Raw genomic sequence first — 18965 nt, 5'->3', positions numbered from 1 at the left:
GAACTGTAATCAAAATGCTCAACTCAAACAAGTACTCTATTTACAGCACAATTTGGAAACATGGTACTGCCAATTACAACGATATGTAACCAACATTCTTAGGACTAAGGTACCCACATTTTAGGAATCTATAGTGGATTTTGTGTTAGGTGCAGCTATTCAGAATTCAGTTACTGATTTCTCTTGCACACAGCACTGACCTAGTCACTGAGGTCAGTCCATTTTCTTCATCAGAATGACACGATGACCTGTTTCATTGGGTTGAGATCAAGTGTTAACCCTCTATGCTATCTGAGGAGAACATTAGTTCATGTGATTTGACACTAAGAAACCGCAGAGGAAAATTTTGTAGGCACACAGGGCTAAATGCAACATACATAGGGTCAGAGGCCAAACCAGCAGCCCAGCTGAGGTGCATGTACACTAATGCACGAAGCATGGGAAACAAACAAGAGGAGCTGGAAGCCTTGTTGCAGCAGGAAAGTTATGACGTAGTTGCCATCACGGAGACGTGGTGGGATAGCTCACATGACTGGAGTGCTGCAATTGATGGCTACAGGCTTTTCAGGAGAGATAGACAAGGAAGAAGGGGTGGAGGGGTGGCCCTGTACATCAGGGAGGCACTAGATGCCATTGAGCTAGAGATTAGGGACAATCAGGTTGAATGCTTGTGGGCAAGAATTAGAGGGAAGACCGGTAGGGCAGACATCCTGGTTGGAGTCTGTTATAGACCACCCAACCAGGAGGATGATGTCGACGAAGCATTCTATAGACAGCTTAAGGCTGTCTCAAGATCTCCTGACCTTGTCCTTATGGGCGACTTCAACCTGCCTGACATCTGCTGGGATCTCAACACAGCAGAGAGGAGGCAGTCTAGGAGGTTCTTAAACTGCATGGAGGACAGCTTCTTATCCCAGGTGCTGCATGAGCCTACCAGGGGCAAGGCTTTGCTTGACCTCCTCTTCACCAGCAGGGAAGGGCTGGTGGGTGATGTGGTGGTCGGAGGCTGTTTAGGGGCCAGTGACCATGAAATAATAGAATTTTCAGTATTCAATCAAGCTAAGAGGGCCAGCAAGAAGACCTCCACTCTGGACTTCCGGAGGGCGGACTTCAGGTTGCTCAAGGAAACAATTCAGAGGGTTCCTTGGGAGAAAGCCCTTAAAAATAAAGGGGTCCAGGAGGGCTGGACCTGCTTCAAGAAAGAGCTGATGAAGGCTCAGGAGCAGGCTGTGCCAATGTGCCGGAAGAGGAGCCGCCGGGGCAGACGGCCAGCCTGGCTGTGTAATGAACTTTTAATTGAACTAAGGGAAAAAAAGAGGGTGTATCATCTTTGGAAGAAAGGTGAGGCAACCCATGGAATGTTTAAAGAGGTTGCTAGGGCATGTAGGAGGAAAATTAGGGAGGCAAAAGCATATTTGGAACATAAACTGGCCTCTGATGTGAAGGACAACAAAAAGTCCTTCTATAAATATATTAATAGCAAGAGGAAGGGCAGGGACAACCTCCACTCCTTGGTTGACATAGAAGGAAATGTTGTAACACAGGATGAGGAAAAGGCAGAGGTACTTAACACCTTCTTTACCTCAGTTTTTACTAGCTGGAAAGAACGTCTACCAGACAGCTGGCCTGCAGAACTGGCAGAGGGAGCCAGGGAGCTGCATGGTTTCCCTTTGTTCCATGAGCAAGTGATAGGAGCTCTCCTCAGCAGCTTGGACCCCCACAAGTCCATGGGACCAGATGGGATCCATCCTAGGGTGCTGAGAGAGCTGGCAGATGAGCTGGCCAAACCACTCTCCATTATTTTTCATCAGTCCTGGCTCACTGGAGAGATCCCAGCTGACTGGAAGCTGGCCAACGTGGTACCCATCCACAAGAAGGGCCGGTTGGATGAGCCAGGGAATTACAGGCCTGTCAGCCTGACCTCAGTACCAGGAAAGATTATGGAGCAGGTCATCCTGAGTGCAATCACACAACACTTAGAGGATGGCCAAGGGATCAGGCCCAGCCAGCATGGGTTTAGGAAGGGCAGGTCCTGCCTGACCAACCTGATCTCCTTCTATGATCAGGTGACCCGCCTGGTGGATGTGGGGAGGCCTGTGGATGTAGTCTACCTGGACCTCAGCAAGGCCTTTGACACCGTTCCCCATAGCAAGCTCCTGGCCAAGCTGTCAGCCCATGGCTTGGATGGGACCACACTGCGATGGGTTAGGAACTGGCTGGAGGGCCGAGCCCAGAGAGTGGTAGTGAATGGTGCCACATCCAGCTGGCAGCCAGTCACCAGTGGTGTGCCCCAGGGATCAGTGCTGGGCCCCATGCTCTTTAACATCTTTATTGATGATCTGGACGAGGGCATCGAGTCCATCATCAGTAAATTTGCTGACGACACCAAGCTGGGCGCAGGAGTTGATCTGCTGGAGGGTAGAGAGGCTCTGCAGAGGGACCTCGACAGGCTGGGCAGATGGGCAGAGTCCAACGGCATGAGATTTAACACATCCAAGTGCCGGGTTCTGCACATTGGCCACAGCAACCCCATGCAGAGCTACAGGCTGGGGTCAGAGTGGCTGGAGAGCAGTCAGGCTGAGAGGGACCTGGGGGTGCTGGTCGACGGTAGACTGAACATGAGCCTGCAGTGTGCCCAGGCAGCTAAGAGGGCCAATGGCATCCTGGCCTGCATCAGGAACAGTGTGGCCAGCAGGAGCAGGGAGGTCATTCTGCCCCTGTACACTGCACTGGTTAGGCCGCACCTCGAGTACTGTGTCCAGTTCTGGGCCCCTCAGTTTAGGAAGGATGTTGACTTGCTGGAACGAGTCCAGAGAAGAGCAACAAAGTTGGTGAGAGGTTTGGAACACAAGCCCTACGAGGAGAGGCTGAGGGAGCTGGGGTTGCTTAGCCTGGAGAAGAGGAGACTCAGGGGTGACCTTATTACTCTCTACAACTACCTGAAGGGAGGTTGTAGACAGACAGATGTTGGTCTCTTCTCCCAGGCAAGCAGTACCAGAACAAGAGGACACAGTCTCAGGCTGCGCCAGGGGAGGTTCAGGCTGGATGTTAGAAAAAAGTTCTATACAGAAAGAGTGATTGCCCATTGGAATGGGCTGCCTGGGGAGGTGGTGGAGTCGCCATCACTGGAGGTTTTTAGGAGAAGACTTGACAGGGTGCTTGGTGCTGTGGGTTAGTTGCTTGGGCGGTGTTGGATTGGTGATGGGTTGGACGCGATGATCTTGAAGGTCTCTTCCAACCTGGTTTATTCTATGTATGTAACTTCTATGTATATACGTAATGAAGACTGAAGATGTGTGTTAACTGCAATACCAAAGTTTTATGCCAAGCTAGAGAGGACCAGAGAAATGGGGTATCTGAGGACACTTGATTTAACTGAGGCGTTCTGAGGTGTTCTGTTCTCTGAAAGGGCAGCAGGTCATCTCATTTTACAGGGCTAGATAGTGCAGTAATAATAACTTTTCCTTCCTACCTTCTTGCTTTTGGTATAATAATCTTTGTAGAGTAGAATAGAATAGAATAGAATAGAATAGAATAGAATAGAATACAATACAATACAATACAATACAATACAATACAATACAATACAATAGTATTGAATTGAATTAACCAGGTTGGAAAATACCTTTGAGATCATCAAGTCCAACTTATCACCCAACATCTTCTTATCAACTAAACCATGGCACCAGGTGCCGCCTCCAGTCTCTTCTTAAACACCTCCAGTGATGGTGACTCCACCACCTCCCTGTGCAGCCCATTCCAATAGCCTATCACTCTTTCTGGGAAGAACTCTTCCTAACAGTCATCCTAAACCTCCCCTGGCACAGCTTGAGGCTGTGGGCAAAGCGTGAGATTGTGCTATGTACGTTTGGTGTATTTTTGACACAATATTTCTGATGTGCTTACATAGAAGCAGTTACTAGATTTCCTGTGCCTCATATTTATGAAAAAGGTGTAAATAATATTTGTATATGTATTGATGTCTATCAACAGGAAACAGATTATAAAATAATTAAGGAAATTCCTGTGGCCAAACCCAGCACCTACACAGTATGCTTCAAAAGTTATTTCCATAATGGCTGCTGTTTCTCGTCCTGAAATTTGTGTTCATTTTTTCTATATTAATTTCTTCCTGTTTTTAGGTTTTCTGGTTGAGATTGCTTTATCTGGCTCTTTAAAGCCATGAAACAATATTTTTCTTCCTTTTCCTAAAAGTCTGAAGTATGGCATAAACTGGTTTAGATTATGTGAAAGCAGGCCTCAGTGGTTCAATGATAAATGCATTTATCTTCATGATTTACAATCCTTGATATGTTTTTATTTTGAGTTCCTAATACTAATTAAGATGTAGTACCTTCAATGTTGAAAAATAAAGGTGCAAAATCATTCACAGGGAGGTTTAACTTTGTGAAAATATTCACATTATCCATGAATATTTGGATTAAAACTGGCAAAACAGTCCTTTGAAGAAGGTATTCCCAGTTGCAATCCCACAGCTCCACCAATTTTGGAAACTGTTTAGCCCTATAAACTCAGCTATTGTCATAAGCCTTATTACCTTACTCCACTCTGACTAAATACTTTAAACTCAATGTTACAGTAGTTAATGCTGGTGCAGGTAGTTATTTACACAGATATTGGTGCTCAGTTCTACAGAGAAAGAATCTAAAGAAGTCATTCTGCCCCTGTACACCGCACTGGTTAGGCCACACCTTGGGTACTGTGTCCAGTTCTGGGCCCCTCAGTTTAGGAAGGATGTTCACTTGCTGGAGCAGGTCCAGAGAAGGGCAACAAGTTGGTGAGGGGTTTGGAACACAAGCCCTATGAGGAGAGACTGAGGGAGCTGAGGTTGCTTAGCCTGGAGAAGAAGAGACTCAGGGGTGACCTTACTGTTCTCTACAACTACCTGAAGGGAGGTTGTAGACAGGCAGAGGTTGGTCTCTTCTCCCAGGCAACCAGCACCAGAACAAGAGGACACAGTCTCAGGCTGCACCAGGGGAGGTTTAGGCTGGAGGTTAGGAGGAAGTTCTGCACAGAGAGAGTGATTGCCCATTGGAATGGGCTTGTCAGGGAGGTGGTGAAGTCACCATCATTGGAGGTGTTCAGGAGAAGACTTGATAGGGTGCTTGGTTGCATGGTTTAGTTGATTAGGTGGGTTGAATGATAGGTTGGACACAATCTTGAAGGTCTCTTCCAACCTCGTCTTTCTATTCTATTCTATTCTATTCTATTCTATTCGATTCGATTCGATTCGATTCGATTCGATTCGATTCTATTCTATGCGATTCTACTCTATTCTACTCTATTCTAAATTCAAACACCCATGTTTGTAAATGTTGACCATAGCACTGTGTTACTGATGTGACGATAATAGCTACTAAAAAAGGATGACATTGGAAACTGGCCAGTGTGATGCCATCCACAAGAAGGGTCAGATGGAGGAACCCGGAACTACAGGCCAGTCAGCCTGACCTCAGTGCCAGGGAAAATGATGGAGCAGATTATCTTGGTGTCAATAACTGCACACCTGAAGGATGGCCAAGGGCTCAGGTCCAGTCAACACGGATTTAGGAAGGGCAGATCCTGCCTCTCCAACCTGATCTCCTTCTATGATCAGGTGACCCGTCTGGTGGACGTGGGGAGGCCTGTGGATGTGGTCTACCTGGACTTCAGCAAGGCCTTTGACACCATCCCCCACAGCAAACTGCTGGCTAAACTGTCAGCTCGTGGCTTGGACTGCAACACTCTGTGCTGGGTTAGGAAGTGGCTGGAGGGCCGAGCCCAGAGAGTGGTGGTGAATGGTGCCACATCCAGCTGGCAGCCAGTCACCAGTGGTGTCCCCCAGGGATCAGTGCTAGGCCCCATCCTCTTTAACATCTTCATTGGTGATCTGGTTGAGGGGATTGAGAGAGTCATCAGCAAGTTTGCAGATTACACCAAGTTGGGAGCAGATGTTGGTCAGGTAGCGGGCAGAAGGGCTCTGCAGAGGGACCTCGACCGACTGGACAGATGGGCAGAGTCCAATGGCATGGCATTTAACAAGTCCAAGTGCTGGGTGCTGCACTTTGGCCACGGCAACCCCATGCAGAGCTACAGGCTGGGGTCAGAGTGGCTGGAGAGCTGCCAAACAGAGAGGGACCTGGGGGTGCTGATTGACAGCCGCCTAAACATGAGCCAGCAGTGTGCCCAGGTGGCCAAGAAGGCCAATGGCATCCTGGCCTGTATTAGGAATAGTGTGGCCAGCAGGAGCAGGGAAGTCATTGTGCCCCTGTACTCTGCAACAAAGAAGGGCAACAAAGTTGGTGAGGGGCTTGGAACACAATCTCTATGAGGAGAGACTGAGGGAGCTGGGATTGTTTAGCCTGGAGAAGAGGAGGCTCAGGGGAGACCTCATTGCTCTGTACAACTACCTGAAAGGTGCTTGTAGCCAGGAAGGGGTTGGTCTCTTGTCTCTAGCAACCAGCACCAGAACAAGGGGACACAGTCTCGCTGCATCAGGGGAAGTTTAGACTTGAGGTGAGGAGAAAGTTCTTCACGGAGAAAGTCGTTCGTCATTGGAATGGGCTGCCCAGGGAGGTGGTGGAGTCACCATCCCTGGAGGTGTTCAAGAGGGGATTGGACGTGGCACTTGGTGCCATGGTTTAGTTGTGAGGTCTGTGGTGACAGATTGGACTTGAGCTTTGAGGTCTCTTCCAACCGTGGTGGTACTGTGATACTGTGATTTCAATTGTGAATTAGTTGGCTGCCCTGCGTACTTGTTCCTTGCTGATAGAAAGCTGGTCTTCTTTATATGGGCTAAAGATCATGAAACAGTTCAAACATAAATTGAAATATGTAATGGATACTAACTGCTTATTTCCACACCTTTTCTTCATGAAGAGCTAGAAGGAAATTCTCAAGATGTGGTTGCAAGATGGGATTTACCCATAACATACAAAATTCATTTTTCAAATCTACCCAACTCCTGCATGCTTACACTGTGAAGAGATTTCTGGTAACTGTAAGTTGAAAAATATTTCATGGAAACATTAAGCTTGAAAAAATACAAGAAACTGCACATAATATGGTTAAGTCTCATGTTACGCTTGATACATACTCTAGGGAAAAAAATAAGACATCATAAAGCATGTCTTATGTCTTTTATTTAATTAAAAATCCCCAAACAAACACAAGCTAAACTGGAAACATGTACTCTTTAGAATTTTTATCCCTCATTTGCCTTAAAATTTATTCATCCCTACAGTGGAAAGGTGATCACAGGTAGATAGTCTTGCTGCTTGGTTTTAATGAGAAAGTGTATTTGCAGATGAGTGCTTATTTTTTTTTCCTGCATCAGGAAAAATACTGAAAATATAAAGAAAGATCTCTTAATGCTGCAATGTTTTTGTTGATGGCTAGTGCCAAAGACATAGAGCCCAAAAACATGAATAAGCTGTAATGACAGCAAAGTCTTGTTAGAACTCTGAACAAAGTAAATATGCAATATTTACTCACTTCTCCCCCAGTCAAACCTCTTTTCCTGTTGAAGGCAATGCCAAACACTTTCTAATTTTTTTTCTGCCAGTATCAGTCTTGAAACATATGCTGAGTCATTTGCACCATCTGTTATCTGTGCACGTATCAGCAAAGAGAAATTTTGAGAAGTTTCTGAAGACATCTGCTTATTCCACTGAGCTTACTGATTCACTTTTTTTTTTCTTCTTTAAATCATACATACTTGCACTTTTCTTAAAATATACTCCTCTGCACTTCTTAAGATTTTTAGAATAGCAGCAGAATTTTTAGTTTTCCGAGTCTGATCCCATGTTGCCTTTGTTTCATAGTTTTAGAAAACAACAAAAGAGCAATGAGGTTGAAACCAGAGGTCCTAAGACAATCAAAAAGGACTTCAAGAGGGGGAGAAAGATCCTACCACATGAGAAGAATAGCTTATCCCACAGAGAGAAAAGGGTTCTAGGAAGGGAGTTGGCAGGACTCATTGACCGGGCTTTAAACTAGATTTGAAGGGTGAAGGGGCTGAAACCAGTCCACCCAGACAGGAGTCTGAGGGTGGTAAGCTGGAGTCAGGGGAACATTGTAACTAAAGATGAGGAAAAGGCTGAGATATGAAATACCTTCTCTGCCTCCATTTTCAATAGTAAGGCAGGGGGACTTCACGATAACTGGCCTCCTGAAATGGCAGATGGAGTCAGGGAGCACTACAGCCCTCCTGAAATCTATGAAGAAGCAGTTAGAGAACTGCTCAGCCACTTGGATCCCCACAAGCTCATGGGACTGGGTGGAATCCATCCTAGAGTGCTGAGAGAGCTGGCAGATGAGCTGGCCAAGCTGCTTTCCATCATTTTTCACCAGTCCTAGCTCAATGCAGAGGTCCCAGATGACTGGAAGCTGGCCAGTGTGATGCACATCCACAAGAAGGGCTGGATGGAGGAACTTGCAAACTACAGGCCAGTCAGCCTGACCTCAGTGCCAGGCAAGATTATGGAGCAGATCATCTCGGGGGCAATAACAGTGCACCTACAGGATGGCCAAGGGATCAGGCCCAGCTAGCATGGATTTAGGAGGGGCAGGTCCTACCTGACCAACCTGATCTCCTTCTATGACCAGGTGACCTGCCTGGGGGATGTGGGGAAGGCTGTGAATGTAGTCTACCTGGACTTCAGCAAGGCCTTTCATATTGTCCCCCACAGCAAACTGCTGGCCAAGCTGTCAGCCCATGGCTTGGACAGCAGCACTGTGTGCTGGGTTAGGAAGTGGCTGGAGGGCCGAGCCCAGAGAGTGGTGGTGAATGGTGCCACATCCAGCTGGCAGCCAGTCACTAGTGGTGTGCCCCAGGGATCAGTGCTGGGCCCCGTGCTGTTCAATATCTTTATTGGTGATCTGGATGAGGGGACTGAGTCCGTCATCAGTAAATCTGCAGATTACACCAAGCTGGGGGCAGGTGTTGATCTGTTAGAGTAGGAGAGCTCTGCAGAGGGACCTTAATAGGCTGGACAGGTGGGCAGAGTCCAATGGAACATCTAAGTGCCGGGTTCTACCCATTGGTCACAACAGCCCCATGCAGTGCTACAGGCTGGGGTCAGAGTGGCTGGAGAGCAGCCAGGCAGAAAGGGACCTGAGGGTACTGGTTGACAGTAGGCTGAACATGATCCAGCAGTGTGCCCAGGTGGCCAAGAAGGCCAATGGTATCCTGGCCTGTATCAGAAATAGTGTGGCCAGCAGGAGCAGAGAAATCATTGTGCCCTGGTACTCAGCACTGGTTAGACCACACCTTGAGTCCTGTGTCCAGTTCTTGGCCCCTGTCAATTTAAGGATGTTGAGACACTTGAACATGTCCAGAGAAGGGCAACAAGGCTGGTGAGAGGTCTCAAGCACAAGCCCTATGAAGAGAGGCTGAGTGAGCTGAGGTTGTTTAGCCTGGAGAAGAGGAGGCTCAGAGATCTTCTTGCTGTCTACAACTACCTGAAGGGAGATTGTAGCCAGGTGGGGGTTGGTCTCTTCTCCCAGGCAACCTGCACCAGAGCAAGAGGACACAGTCTCAAGCTGCACCAGGGGAGATTTAGGCTGGATCTTAGAAAGAAGTTCTTCACAGAAAGAGAGATTGGCTATTGGAATGGGCTGCCCAAGAAGGTGGTAGAGTCACTATCCCAGGAAGTATTTAGGAAGCAACTGAATGGGGCACTTAGTGCCATGGTTTAGTTGATTAGATGGTGTTGGGTGATAGATTGTACTTGATGGTCTCAAAGGTCTTTTTCAATGTGGTTAATTCTGTACTCTGTATTAATAGTAATAATAGCTGTGATAAGAAGCATGATAGTACATTTGCCACTGCATGAGTTTGGAAACAGTAAATATTTCACAGTTCTTCTCTTGGCTAACTTATTCATGACAGTATTCAAACTTCTTGGACAGTTGAAATGCTGAGTTTGTATTTTATGTATTTGTATATGCCTGTCTAAAGTTTTAACTAGTGTGTCAGTCAAACTTGCTATATGAATATAAGAGGCAGTAAATGATGAAACTGACCAAGGGACAAGTATGTAAGCTATATATTTATATCTATATATCTATATAGATATATATGGATTACTGTTGAAACAGTGAAGGCCCAATTCTAGTTTCATATCAATTTTATATGCATATATCGTGTTGATACAGGGAAATTACTCCTAATGAATATAGCTGGTGTTCCCAAGTATGAAAGCAGAGCCAGGCTTTGACAACATACAGATATCAAATCCAAAGCATGAGAAACTTTTGAAGACAATAAATTGTTTATGGAAATGTAAGTGTAACAGTTGGGAGGATTGGACTTAGATGATGCAGGACTTGATAAGAAACACATGTCTCTTTTTCTAGTTCTGTCTAAAAGGTGTTAGAATTGTCATTAATCTGGAGGTATAGCTTTTTCCTAGCACACTGTTTCAAATAGTTAAATTGTGTCTTAAATAATTATTAACTATAAGAAGCCTTTATGAAACTGTTGGAAATATTGGCTTACAAATAAATACAAACAAATAACTCATTTTGTAGCTCTATAAGACAGAAATACAATTTAATGGAATTCACAATGGAAAAGACTGTGATTTGTACAATAACTTTTACCAGCAGTAACTCATGTCTTCCAGATTTGAGGCAGATGTTTCTTTGGGGTAGCCACTGCATTACAGTATATGCTACCATGCAAACCCGGATGTTTTGTTCTTTCTTAGACCTTTGAAGCACCATCCTGAATTTTATATTTGTGCAAGAAATTTGTGACAAGACTAAAAGCAGAAGCCTTACTTATGGGCTCTCTTGCTTCCTCTCTGCTCATAAATTAAAGATGCCCTCCTTTAATGGGCACTGGGACTAGGACTGGGAGAGGAGCTGCTACTTAACATAGTACTCAAGCTGTGGCCTCACCAGGGCCAAGTACATGGGCACAACCGCAATGAAGCAAAGAAGCTGACCTTCACAGTCCCTCATCTTTACACTGAATCTACCCTGTATAGAATGCAATACCTTGTTGGTCAGTTTAGGGTTACCTGAACTGTTTACTCCTCTCTCACCCCCACATAATGCACAAGATTTAGCAGTGACCTTGTTCTGTGTACCAATCCTTGGTACTAGCAACATTGAGCATTATCACTTCCAGAAGCAGACACTGTCTGTGAAAGCATGCCATTAATTTCAGAAAGTGCAGTTACTTAGACAAGTCTGAGCTGTAGAGTAAAATCAGTGAACAACATTATTTTGTCATAGCTCAGACCAGGACTAATGGTTGCCTGGACAATGTACACCATCACTCTGAAGCTGTCCCACTCATTCCATTTTCTTTCCTCAGCTTTATTCTGAAAATGATGTGCTAATGGTGTGAAATATCCTTTTGGTCAGTTGGGGTCAGTTGTCCCAGCTGTGTCACTTCCCAGCTTCATGTGAACACCCAGACTCCTCACTGATTTGGTAGTGTGAGAAGCAGAAAATGACTTATTGAAGGCAGTGCTCAGCAATAGCAATGAAGCATCCCTGGTCTAACAGTGAATGAAACACTCCCTGGGATGCAAAGCATAGCCTTAGACTTGCTACCATGAAGAATATTAACTTCATCACAGACAAAACCAGCATACACAGAGGCAAGATCTTTGGGGTAGGAGCAGGCTACTTCCCTGTTCCTTCTGCAATTGTGAATGGCAGAACCAGGAGGGTGAGTTCATTTCTCTTAATTCTTAAGTCAGTCTTTGGTCCATGATTGCAAACCATGCCCTTGCAAACTGAGAGGACCATTTCTGCAACATGCACAGTGACTGTGATATGAAAGGAAAAAGGATCTGAATGAAAATTGTGGAAACCACTACTGTCTGTGGAATAGTCTGCTTGTTATGAGATTTTAAACCCATTTTATTTCTCATTGCAAGAATATAGCTGAGGGAATATAAGCCTTGCCAGAGGGAATGACTACAGTATGGGAGTGGAATTGTCTTATGACAATAAAATCTTCTGGTGAAAACTTCCATAGATTTCAGTAAAACAGAAACTCTTCCTTAATCCACTCAGAAAAATAATTTACCTTTTATTGTCCCTTAGAAGGTGCCATGTGGCCTTTCTGTGATTCATATTTTATGACCTGAGAAATTAGTGTTACAAAAAGACATTTGTAGCAGATTTATGTGAAATTATGCAACAAAGAGTAGCATCCTGTGGTGACAAAAGAGGCTTGGAAACAAACTTCTAAAAGTCAGGAGTGGTCTGTGATTAATGTGTTCTTTTGGAGAACTGATAGGTTAAAGTACATAGTTACAGAACTAATTGCAAATGGTCAGTGACCGTTCCTTTCACAAGTGTGAGGATTTCCTAATGTCATCAAGCTAGATTATGTAACCAATCCTCAGATAAACAGCTTTGGTATTTCTCACAATTACAGTCTTTACTAGTTTATTCAAATTAATGTCATTTCATTTAAAATATTTTAAAACCGATTACTGCTAATCTGGAAGCAGTGATCAACCTATTGTCAACTAAGAAATTAAATGCCCTTTTTTACTGATTAGTAGGGTGTTGTTTTTTTTTTGTGTGATCATAATGGATTGTTGCTTGTGGGGTTTTTTGTTGGTTTTGTTTGGTTGGTTTGGTTTTTTTAAATCTATGCACTGAAACTGGAATATGATCATTTAGGGAAGCATTTAACGTGTTTACATACATGTGACTTTATGTACGAAAAAACTGACTATGCCAAGACAGGATTCTTTATTTCCTGTAATAGGCTTTTCTTAACTTAGGGGTATAATCTGTGAATGTGTTATGTAAAAAACTCCTAATGTTGCAAGTGCAAACATGCATCTTCATTTTAAAAAAATAAGTCTCTCTAAGCTTGTAGCAAAGGAATAGCCACTTCTTACTTTTGTACCCAAAAAAGCAGCACATTGGAATAGGGTTGTGGAAAATTCCAACACTGAAACAAAGTTAGAGTTTGTCCAACCAAAGCTTTAGGTCATACAATACAAGCAGCAAAATAAGAAGTAATTGCTTTGTATTAGTAATGTTGGTAGTAGCATACCTGATTTATAGGATTTGACATTAAAGACATCTTTCCTTTACAATGAGGTTAAATCATTGAATGACACAACTAAATGTACTGTAATTTCTACCCTCCACAATGGTATTTGTTCAGAAGCATCTTAAAACCAAATTCCCAGAGAAGCTAAAGAGTGTTTGCATCTGATTGTATAGGAACTGGTTTATGGCTAAGGAAGAGGAAAAAAAAATCGTCTGCAAGTATTTTCAGCAAAAAAATTCTTCAAGAAGTTCAAGCTGAATTCAAGTATTGTGTCAGGCTTTTTCACCAGGTCTTTTTGTCCTGCTAAACCCTTTCTAACCATCTGAGAACTAGTTGCACAGGGGCAGGATTCACCAATGCTTAAATTGTACGTAGCCTGTAACAATATTTATTGAAGCTACATAGCGATACCTAATGCCACTTGCATAACAATATGTGCACTGGAGATAGCTTTGACCACCAGTCTGGATTAAGATGTAGTCATGGCTGTTTGAAGTGTTGTATTTTGAGGTGTATACACTTTGTATTGTATATGAAGGTAGATACATAGTTAAATGTGTATTTGCTTTGTTCTGTTTCCCCACATTTTCAGTTACCCCATTAGAGCTTACTTGTTCCTTCATGGTACTACTTTAAAACTATTTAATTTCTTTTTCACTCACCCTGTTAAATACTTAATAGAACACTCTCCTTATAGTTTGTTTTTTCTTTCTTCTTCTCCTATTTTCTCTTTCTTAAAGACAATTGTATTTTGCTTAAAACTGGTTCACAGACTTGGAAATGATCTGTCAAGAAATTTAAATTAGCTCAAAAGATTTTTGATGTAAAAATACCAGTATACTTCAAGAATTTTAATTGATATTTATTGCACCAAGAATGTGATAGAAAATATTCATAGACAAGATCAAGATCAGGTTTTATTTCTATTTATAATATTCATGCTACAAAATGCAGTTCAGGAGCAAGATCCACTCTATGCAGCCCTACAGGAACGGAGGTTTTTCTCTTACAGCCTCTTGAATACTGTGGCTTTAATAATGCTAATTGTAGCTGTAAAAATCACGGATTTTTTTTCCTCAGCAATCTGTTTATTGTTTCCCCCATATAGTCTATATAAAGCTGCAGCTGCTGAGGAATTTGTTGCGGGCCTTTAATTTAATTAATTAATTAACTCCCATTTAATTAATTATTTCCAATCCCAAAAGGAGATTGATAACAGCAGGATGGGAAGTTCATCAAAATAGACCATACCCTGATTGCTGCATGCTACTTTCCTGAGTTACATGAAACTTGCATTAATATACCTCTACTGGCCCAGATGGCAAGAAGGTTTCATGCTGCAGCTGGGTGTTTGAATCCTGAAATGAAGATTTTCAATAAAGCTCTTCAGATCTTTGATTTTTTGAGTTATTTCATAAAGCCTCAAAAGAAAAGTGTTTCCCCATTATGCTGTGAAACCCACCTGATACCCATCGATCTGAGACTATTTCTGTAAGTGCAGATATTGAAAACCTTTTCCTTAGTAGTTTTTTGCATCACAAAAATTTCACTTGTGAAGACAGCTCACAAATGTGAAAAGCTTTAATGTAGAATGTGAAACAAGTGTGAGTAGAGAGGAAGCATTAATTTGTAAATGGTTGTATCAGTGAATAAATAGTAATCATTAGCTTGTTTCCTGTTGCCAGTTATTTTAGCTATTATAAGGTCTACAAAAAGCATTTTAATAGATGAAAATCATAAGACTAGTTAGTAACCTTGGCTTTTAAGTATCAGAAAAGCAATACTGAAACTTGTTGGGAATTAAGAGCATTTCAGCAAAGCCTGTATGGGTGGAACACAGACACAAATATTGATACTACATATGCAGCTTTTATATATAAATGCTATTGCTGGTTTGGAGATACATTTATGTTAACAGGATTATTAGTTTTGGTCATTGCACTATACTGGATAACTGCCTAATCTCACCAGTGTCATCCTAGTTCTTCCTTCTTCACTTCTTTATTTCTGAATTTTTTCTCAGGCCTTTGTGATAGTGTGTTTTCTCATGTGTGCTATGTGCCTCCAAACACAATTTGTTTTCATTTTTTTGGCAAGGAATATAGAAAAATATGACAAGGAATCCCAGGGCTTGTTGGAATGTGATAAAGTATCTGCTTTGCTCTGGGAACAGCCCCTTTGACTGTCCCTATCTAAAGCTAAAGGGAAGATGCTGACAGCACCTTTGCAATTCATTATCTCCTGGGGAGAATGGGAAAGAGTAGCTACACTTTAGACCTGCAGGATCCAGATATTTGTCTTTTGAGCTGTCTTTCCCAGAGAGTGGCTATGAATATGGGTTTTCTTTGATTGCAGAATAAACAGAATTCTTTTTTGATTGAGGTGGTTCTGGTATCAATACAATATTAAAAGACAAAAAAACCCAAGATAAGTAGGCATACAAGTGTACAACAAGTTTTCTTCCTGTGTTGGGAAGTGCAAGAGCTAGCAAGATGAAATGTGATTTTCAGTTAAAATGGACAACTTTGAAATAGGGCTTTAAGATTATGTTCATACATATTAAACAAGGTGCTACCTTCTTGCATGTCCTAAATCTGTGTGCTTAGCTCTTTCTAATCCCTCTGCCATGGACTGCAAAATAAAGTTGATCTTTAGTCTTCTTGTAATTAGGCTAACACTGTAACAGGTTAATGCACAGTAAAACAGATTAACCTGCCTGTTTCCTCACCTATATTTAAGAATACCATAAAGTATTGAAAATAGTCAATTTTATTTTATCTCACTATGCAAAGTATTATCTGGCAGAATCTTTGGTGCTTTATCTAACAGTTAATTTAGAAGGAATATCTCTTATCCACAGAGGATGCATTACTAGACAGGTTTTTCAGAGCCAGTAATGTATGATCCCACTATACAAGTACAAATGTATTTTTCCCTTCAGCTGCTTGCTGGCTCAGTCACTTGTCTCTTTTCTTGCAGAACGATTCCTGGGGAAAACAGTACTCATATGCACTCTTCAAAGCCATGAGCCATATGCTTTGCATTGGTTATGGAGCCCGAGCCCCTGTCAGCATGTCTGACCTCTGGATAACCATGTTAAGTATGATCGTAGGAGCAACGTGTTATGCCATGTTTGTTGGTCATGCCACTGCTCTCATTCAGTCTCTGGATTCCTCACGGCGACAATATCAAGAAAAGGTAACTCATTTTTGTATAACTCCTGATGTTTTAAAATGGATTAATGGGATATTTTAACTGTGGAAAAGGCTGTATAAATTCTCATTAAATAGTAGCATCTGAATTCTGTGGCAGATTTCACTGAACACGAAGGAATTCAGAACACTCCATAAGCTCCACATATTCCTGCATGAACTTGCTTTTTCTGGGGAGCAGAAGGTTCTGTGTGTCACATTCGTTAAATTAAATCTTAGATGTGAAATTCGCTTTAAACTCTTCTGTAAAAACTCCATCCCATGGTACAGACTGTGCTTGATACCCTTGTGCTGCTCTCTGCAGGTACTTGATCTAACTAGTTGAACAAGAGCCTTTAGTTTGGTAGTTTGGGCATGTCTGTCCTATTTTCTGTCATTCCTTTGAATTGTAGTGTGGGGATACCCTTAAACATGTCAAAAGAAAATGGCCTTTAAACGAGGACTAAAATCAATTAGTTTTGTTTGAATCTACCTCTAGAGAGGTAGATCCGAGAGGCGCTTAGAAGTCTTTGTTTGTTCCTAATGGTATCATTTACACGGTAATCCGTGGACAAAAGAAATGGTGGCCAAAGAATAGAAAACTAGAGACAGTTTAGTGGAAGACAGTTCTTTATGAAACAAGAAGAAAAGTGTTGTTTAGTTCCTTGTAGGTATGGCTGGAATTTAAAAAGACATAAATGGATACAGGCTGGGAACTTTATGGAATGAGTACAATTATCTCTGCAGGTTGTTTTAGAAAGTCAGTTGTGTAGGTGAAGCTAGGACACCAGGAAAGGAAGGTATGGTGGCATAAGGAAGAGAGGATCAGAATGAACCTCAGTGAGGGACAGTAAGAATGTACAGAGTTACTGAGACACTTAAAAGAAGCCAACATCAGTTATTATAGTAAATAGGGAACTGGAAAGGCCATGCCAGGAGAGAGATCAGTTGAGCAAAGTAGTGAAATCAGAGAGTTCACATCAGCAAATGAGAAACACAGCCTGAGCAATAGTATTTGGCATATGTCCATAATAAAGTCCAGAAAGCAAACTGGGCAGAAATCCTATTGTGATGTAACATGAGCCTGAGGGAGAAACCTAGCAGAGAGTCAGTAGAGGAGAGGGTGACCCTGGCATCTGCTGAAGTAGAAGGGCCTGAGGTTGCTCAGCCAGAAAAAGGGAAAAGTAGGAAAAAAATGTTTGAGTAAGAAGGACTAGGATGCTTTCTGTTTTTTGCAAGTAGGTAGAGGAGGAAAATGAGTGTGTGGGAGGGCAAGAGTTTACATTCAGTGTTTTTTAAGTTTGGGTCATAACAAGATCATAGGATAGGATAGGATAGGATAGGATAGGATAGGATAGGATAGGATAGGATAGGATAGGATAGGATAGGATAGGATAGGATAAACCAGGTTGGAAGAGACCTTCAAGATCATCGCGTCCAACCCATCAACCAATCCAACACCACCTAAACAACTAACCCATGGCACCAAGCACCCCATCAAGTCTCCGATAATTAGATAATTAGATGAGCTCTAATTTCAGCACAGAAAAATTAAGTGATGGCTGACACATTAATATCACAGCTCTTTAAAACAGAGGTTTGCAAGTAAGAAAGCCTACACAGTGTTACCTTGAAACACAAGTGAGCATGAGAGGTTTGAAGGAGAGGATGAATGAGCATTAAAACTTCAGAAAAGCTGAACTGTGTCACTGACTATGTAAAACCCCCTTAGCCATCTCAGTATGAAGTCATGGGGCTAATCCTGGTAGGTCATGTAACCCAAACTGGGTCTGTTCTGTTAGCTGACAGGGAAGCAATCTTATCAAAAACTTGTAGGAAGCTGAGGCAGAAATGTCTTGACTTTGGTCATAAAGGAAGACATAAAGAAGGAAACCCTAAACCCTAGTGTAACTGCAGTTTCATTAGGTGCTAGTGTCAACATATAACCACACACATACACAGATATATGAAATCAGCAGAACTATCACCATTCACCTGGAATCTCATCTTAATCATTATCCTCAGATAATCATGACTGCAGCATGGGATCACGTTATTTTGAGCATCAAAAAAATAGTGTGTGTGTAAAAATATTAATTCATTTCTTTTCCACCTAAGCATAAAGAAAAACATCTTTACTTTGAGGGTGATGGAGCTCTGGAATGGACTCTTCAGAGAGGTTGTGGAGTCTCCTTTGGAGACTTTCAAAACCTGCCTGTATTCATTCCTGTGCAATCTAACCAGGCAAACCTGCTTTGGCAGGCAGGTTGGACTAGTTTCCACAATTGTTTTCCAGCCTATCCCATTCTGTAAGTCTGTGATGTTAAACCATCTTAATTTGCTGGTTTGATGTCAATTGAAATTCATCAGCATGCAAGTGCTATTGTATTTCTCATGTTTCCGTACAACATCTGTAGTGGTTTGAGCCTTAACTGGAGTTTAATCTGGAGTCGGTTTGGAAGTAGGAGAAGTAAGTTTTTTAAAAAAATACATGTACAGAGAGAGCAATAGCAGTGAGTTTACAAGGGTAAGGAATAAAGATGAAGAGGAAAATATACAAAATCAAATTTGGATGGCCTTGTATCTCCCTCAATGTATGTGGATTTCAGTCCATTAGAGAAGCATGGATGCAGCAGGGAGAAGATCAGGCCCGACCATGTGGCAGAACCAGGAGGCTGGCAGCAGCAGTGGGTCCTTTCAAACAAGCAAGGCAGGAGCAGAGGGAGAATGGCTGCCAT

General features: G+C 42.6%; 1 protein-coding gene across 1 annotated transcript in view; it reads left to right on the top strand.

Moving 5' to 3' along the window:
* Window positions 1–18965, top strand: part of HCN1 (hyperpolarization activated cyclic nucleotide gated potassium channel 1) — a 219261-nt gene that overhangs the window by 121086 nt on the left and 79210 nt on the right. Inside the window, exon 4 of the mRNA XM_054178730.1 lies at window positions 16016–16234. Coding sequence (XP_054034705.1) covers window positions 16016–16234 — 219 coding nt within the window. The remainder of the gene's footprint in view (window positions 1–16015; window positions 16235–18965) is intronic.

The sequence above is a fragment of the Dryobates pubescens genome, chromosome Z, assembly GCF_014839835.1.
Source record: "Dryobates pubescens isolate bDryPub1 chromosome Z, bDryPub1.pri, whole genome shotgun sequence".
Classification (NCBI taxonomy): Eukaryota; Metazoa; Chordata; class Aves; order Piciformes; family Picidae; genus Dryobates; species Dryobates pubescens.
The sequence above is the reverse complement of the archived record's forward strand: the minus strand, read 5'-3'. Positions and strand labels throughout refer to the sequence as shown.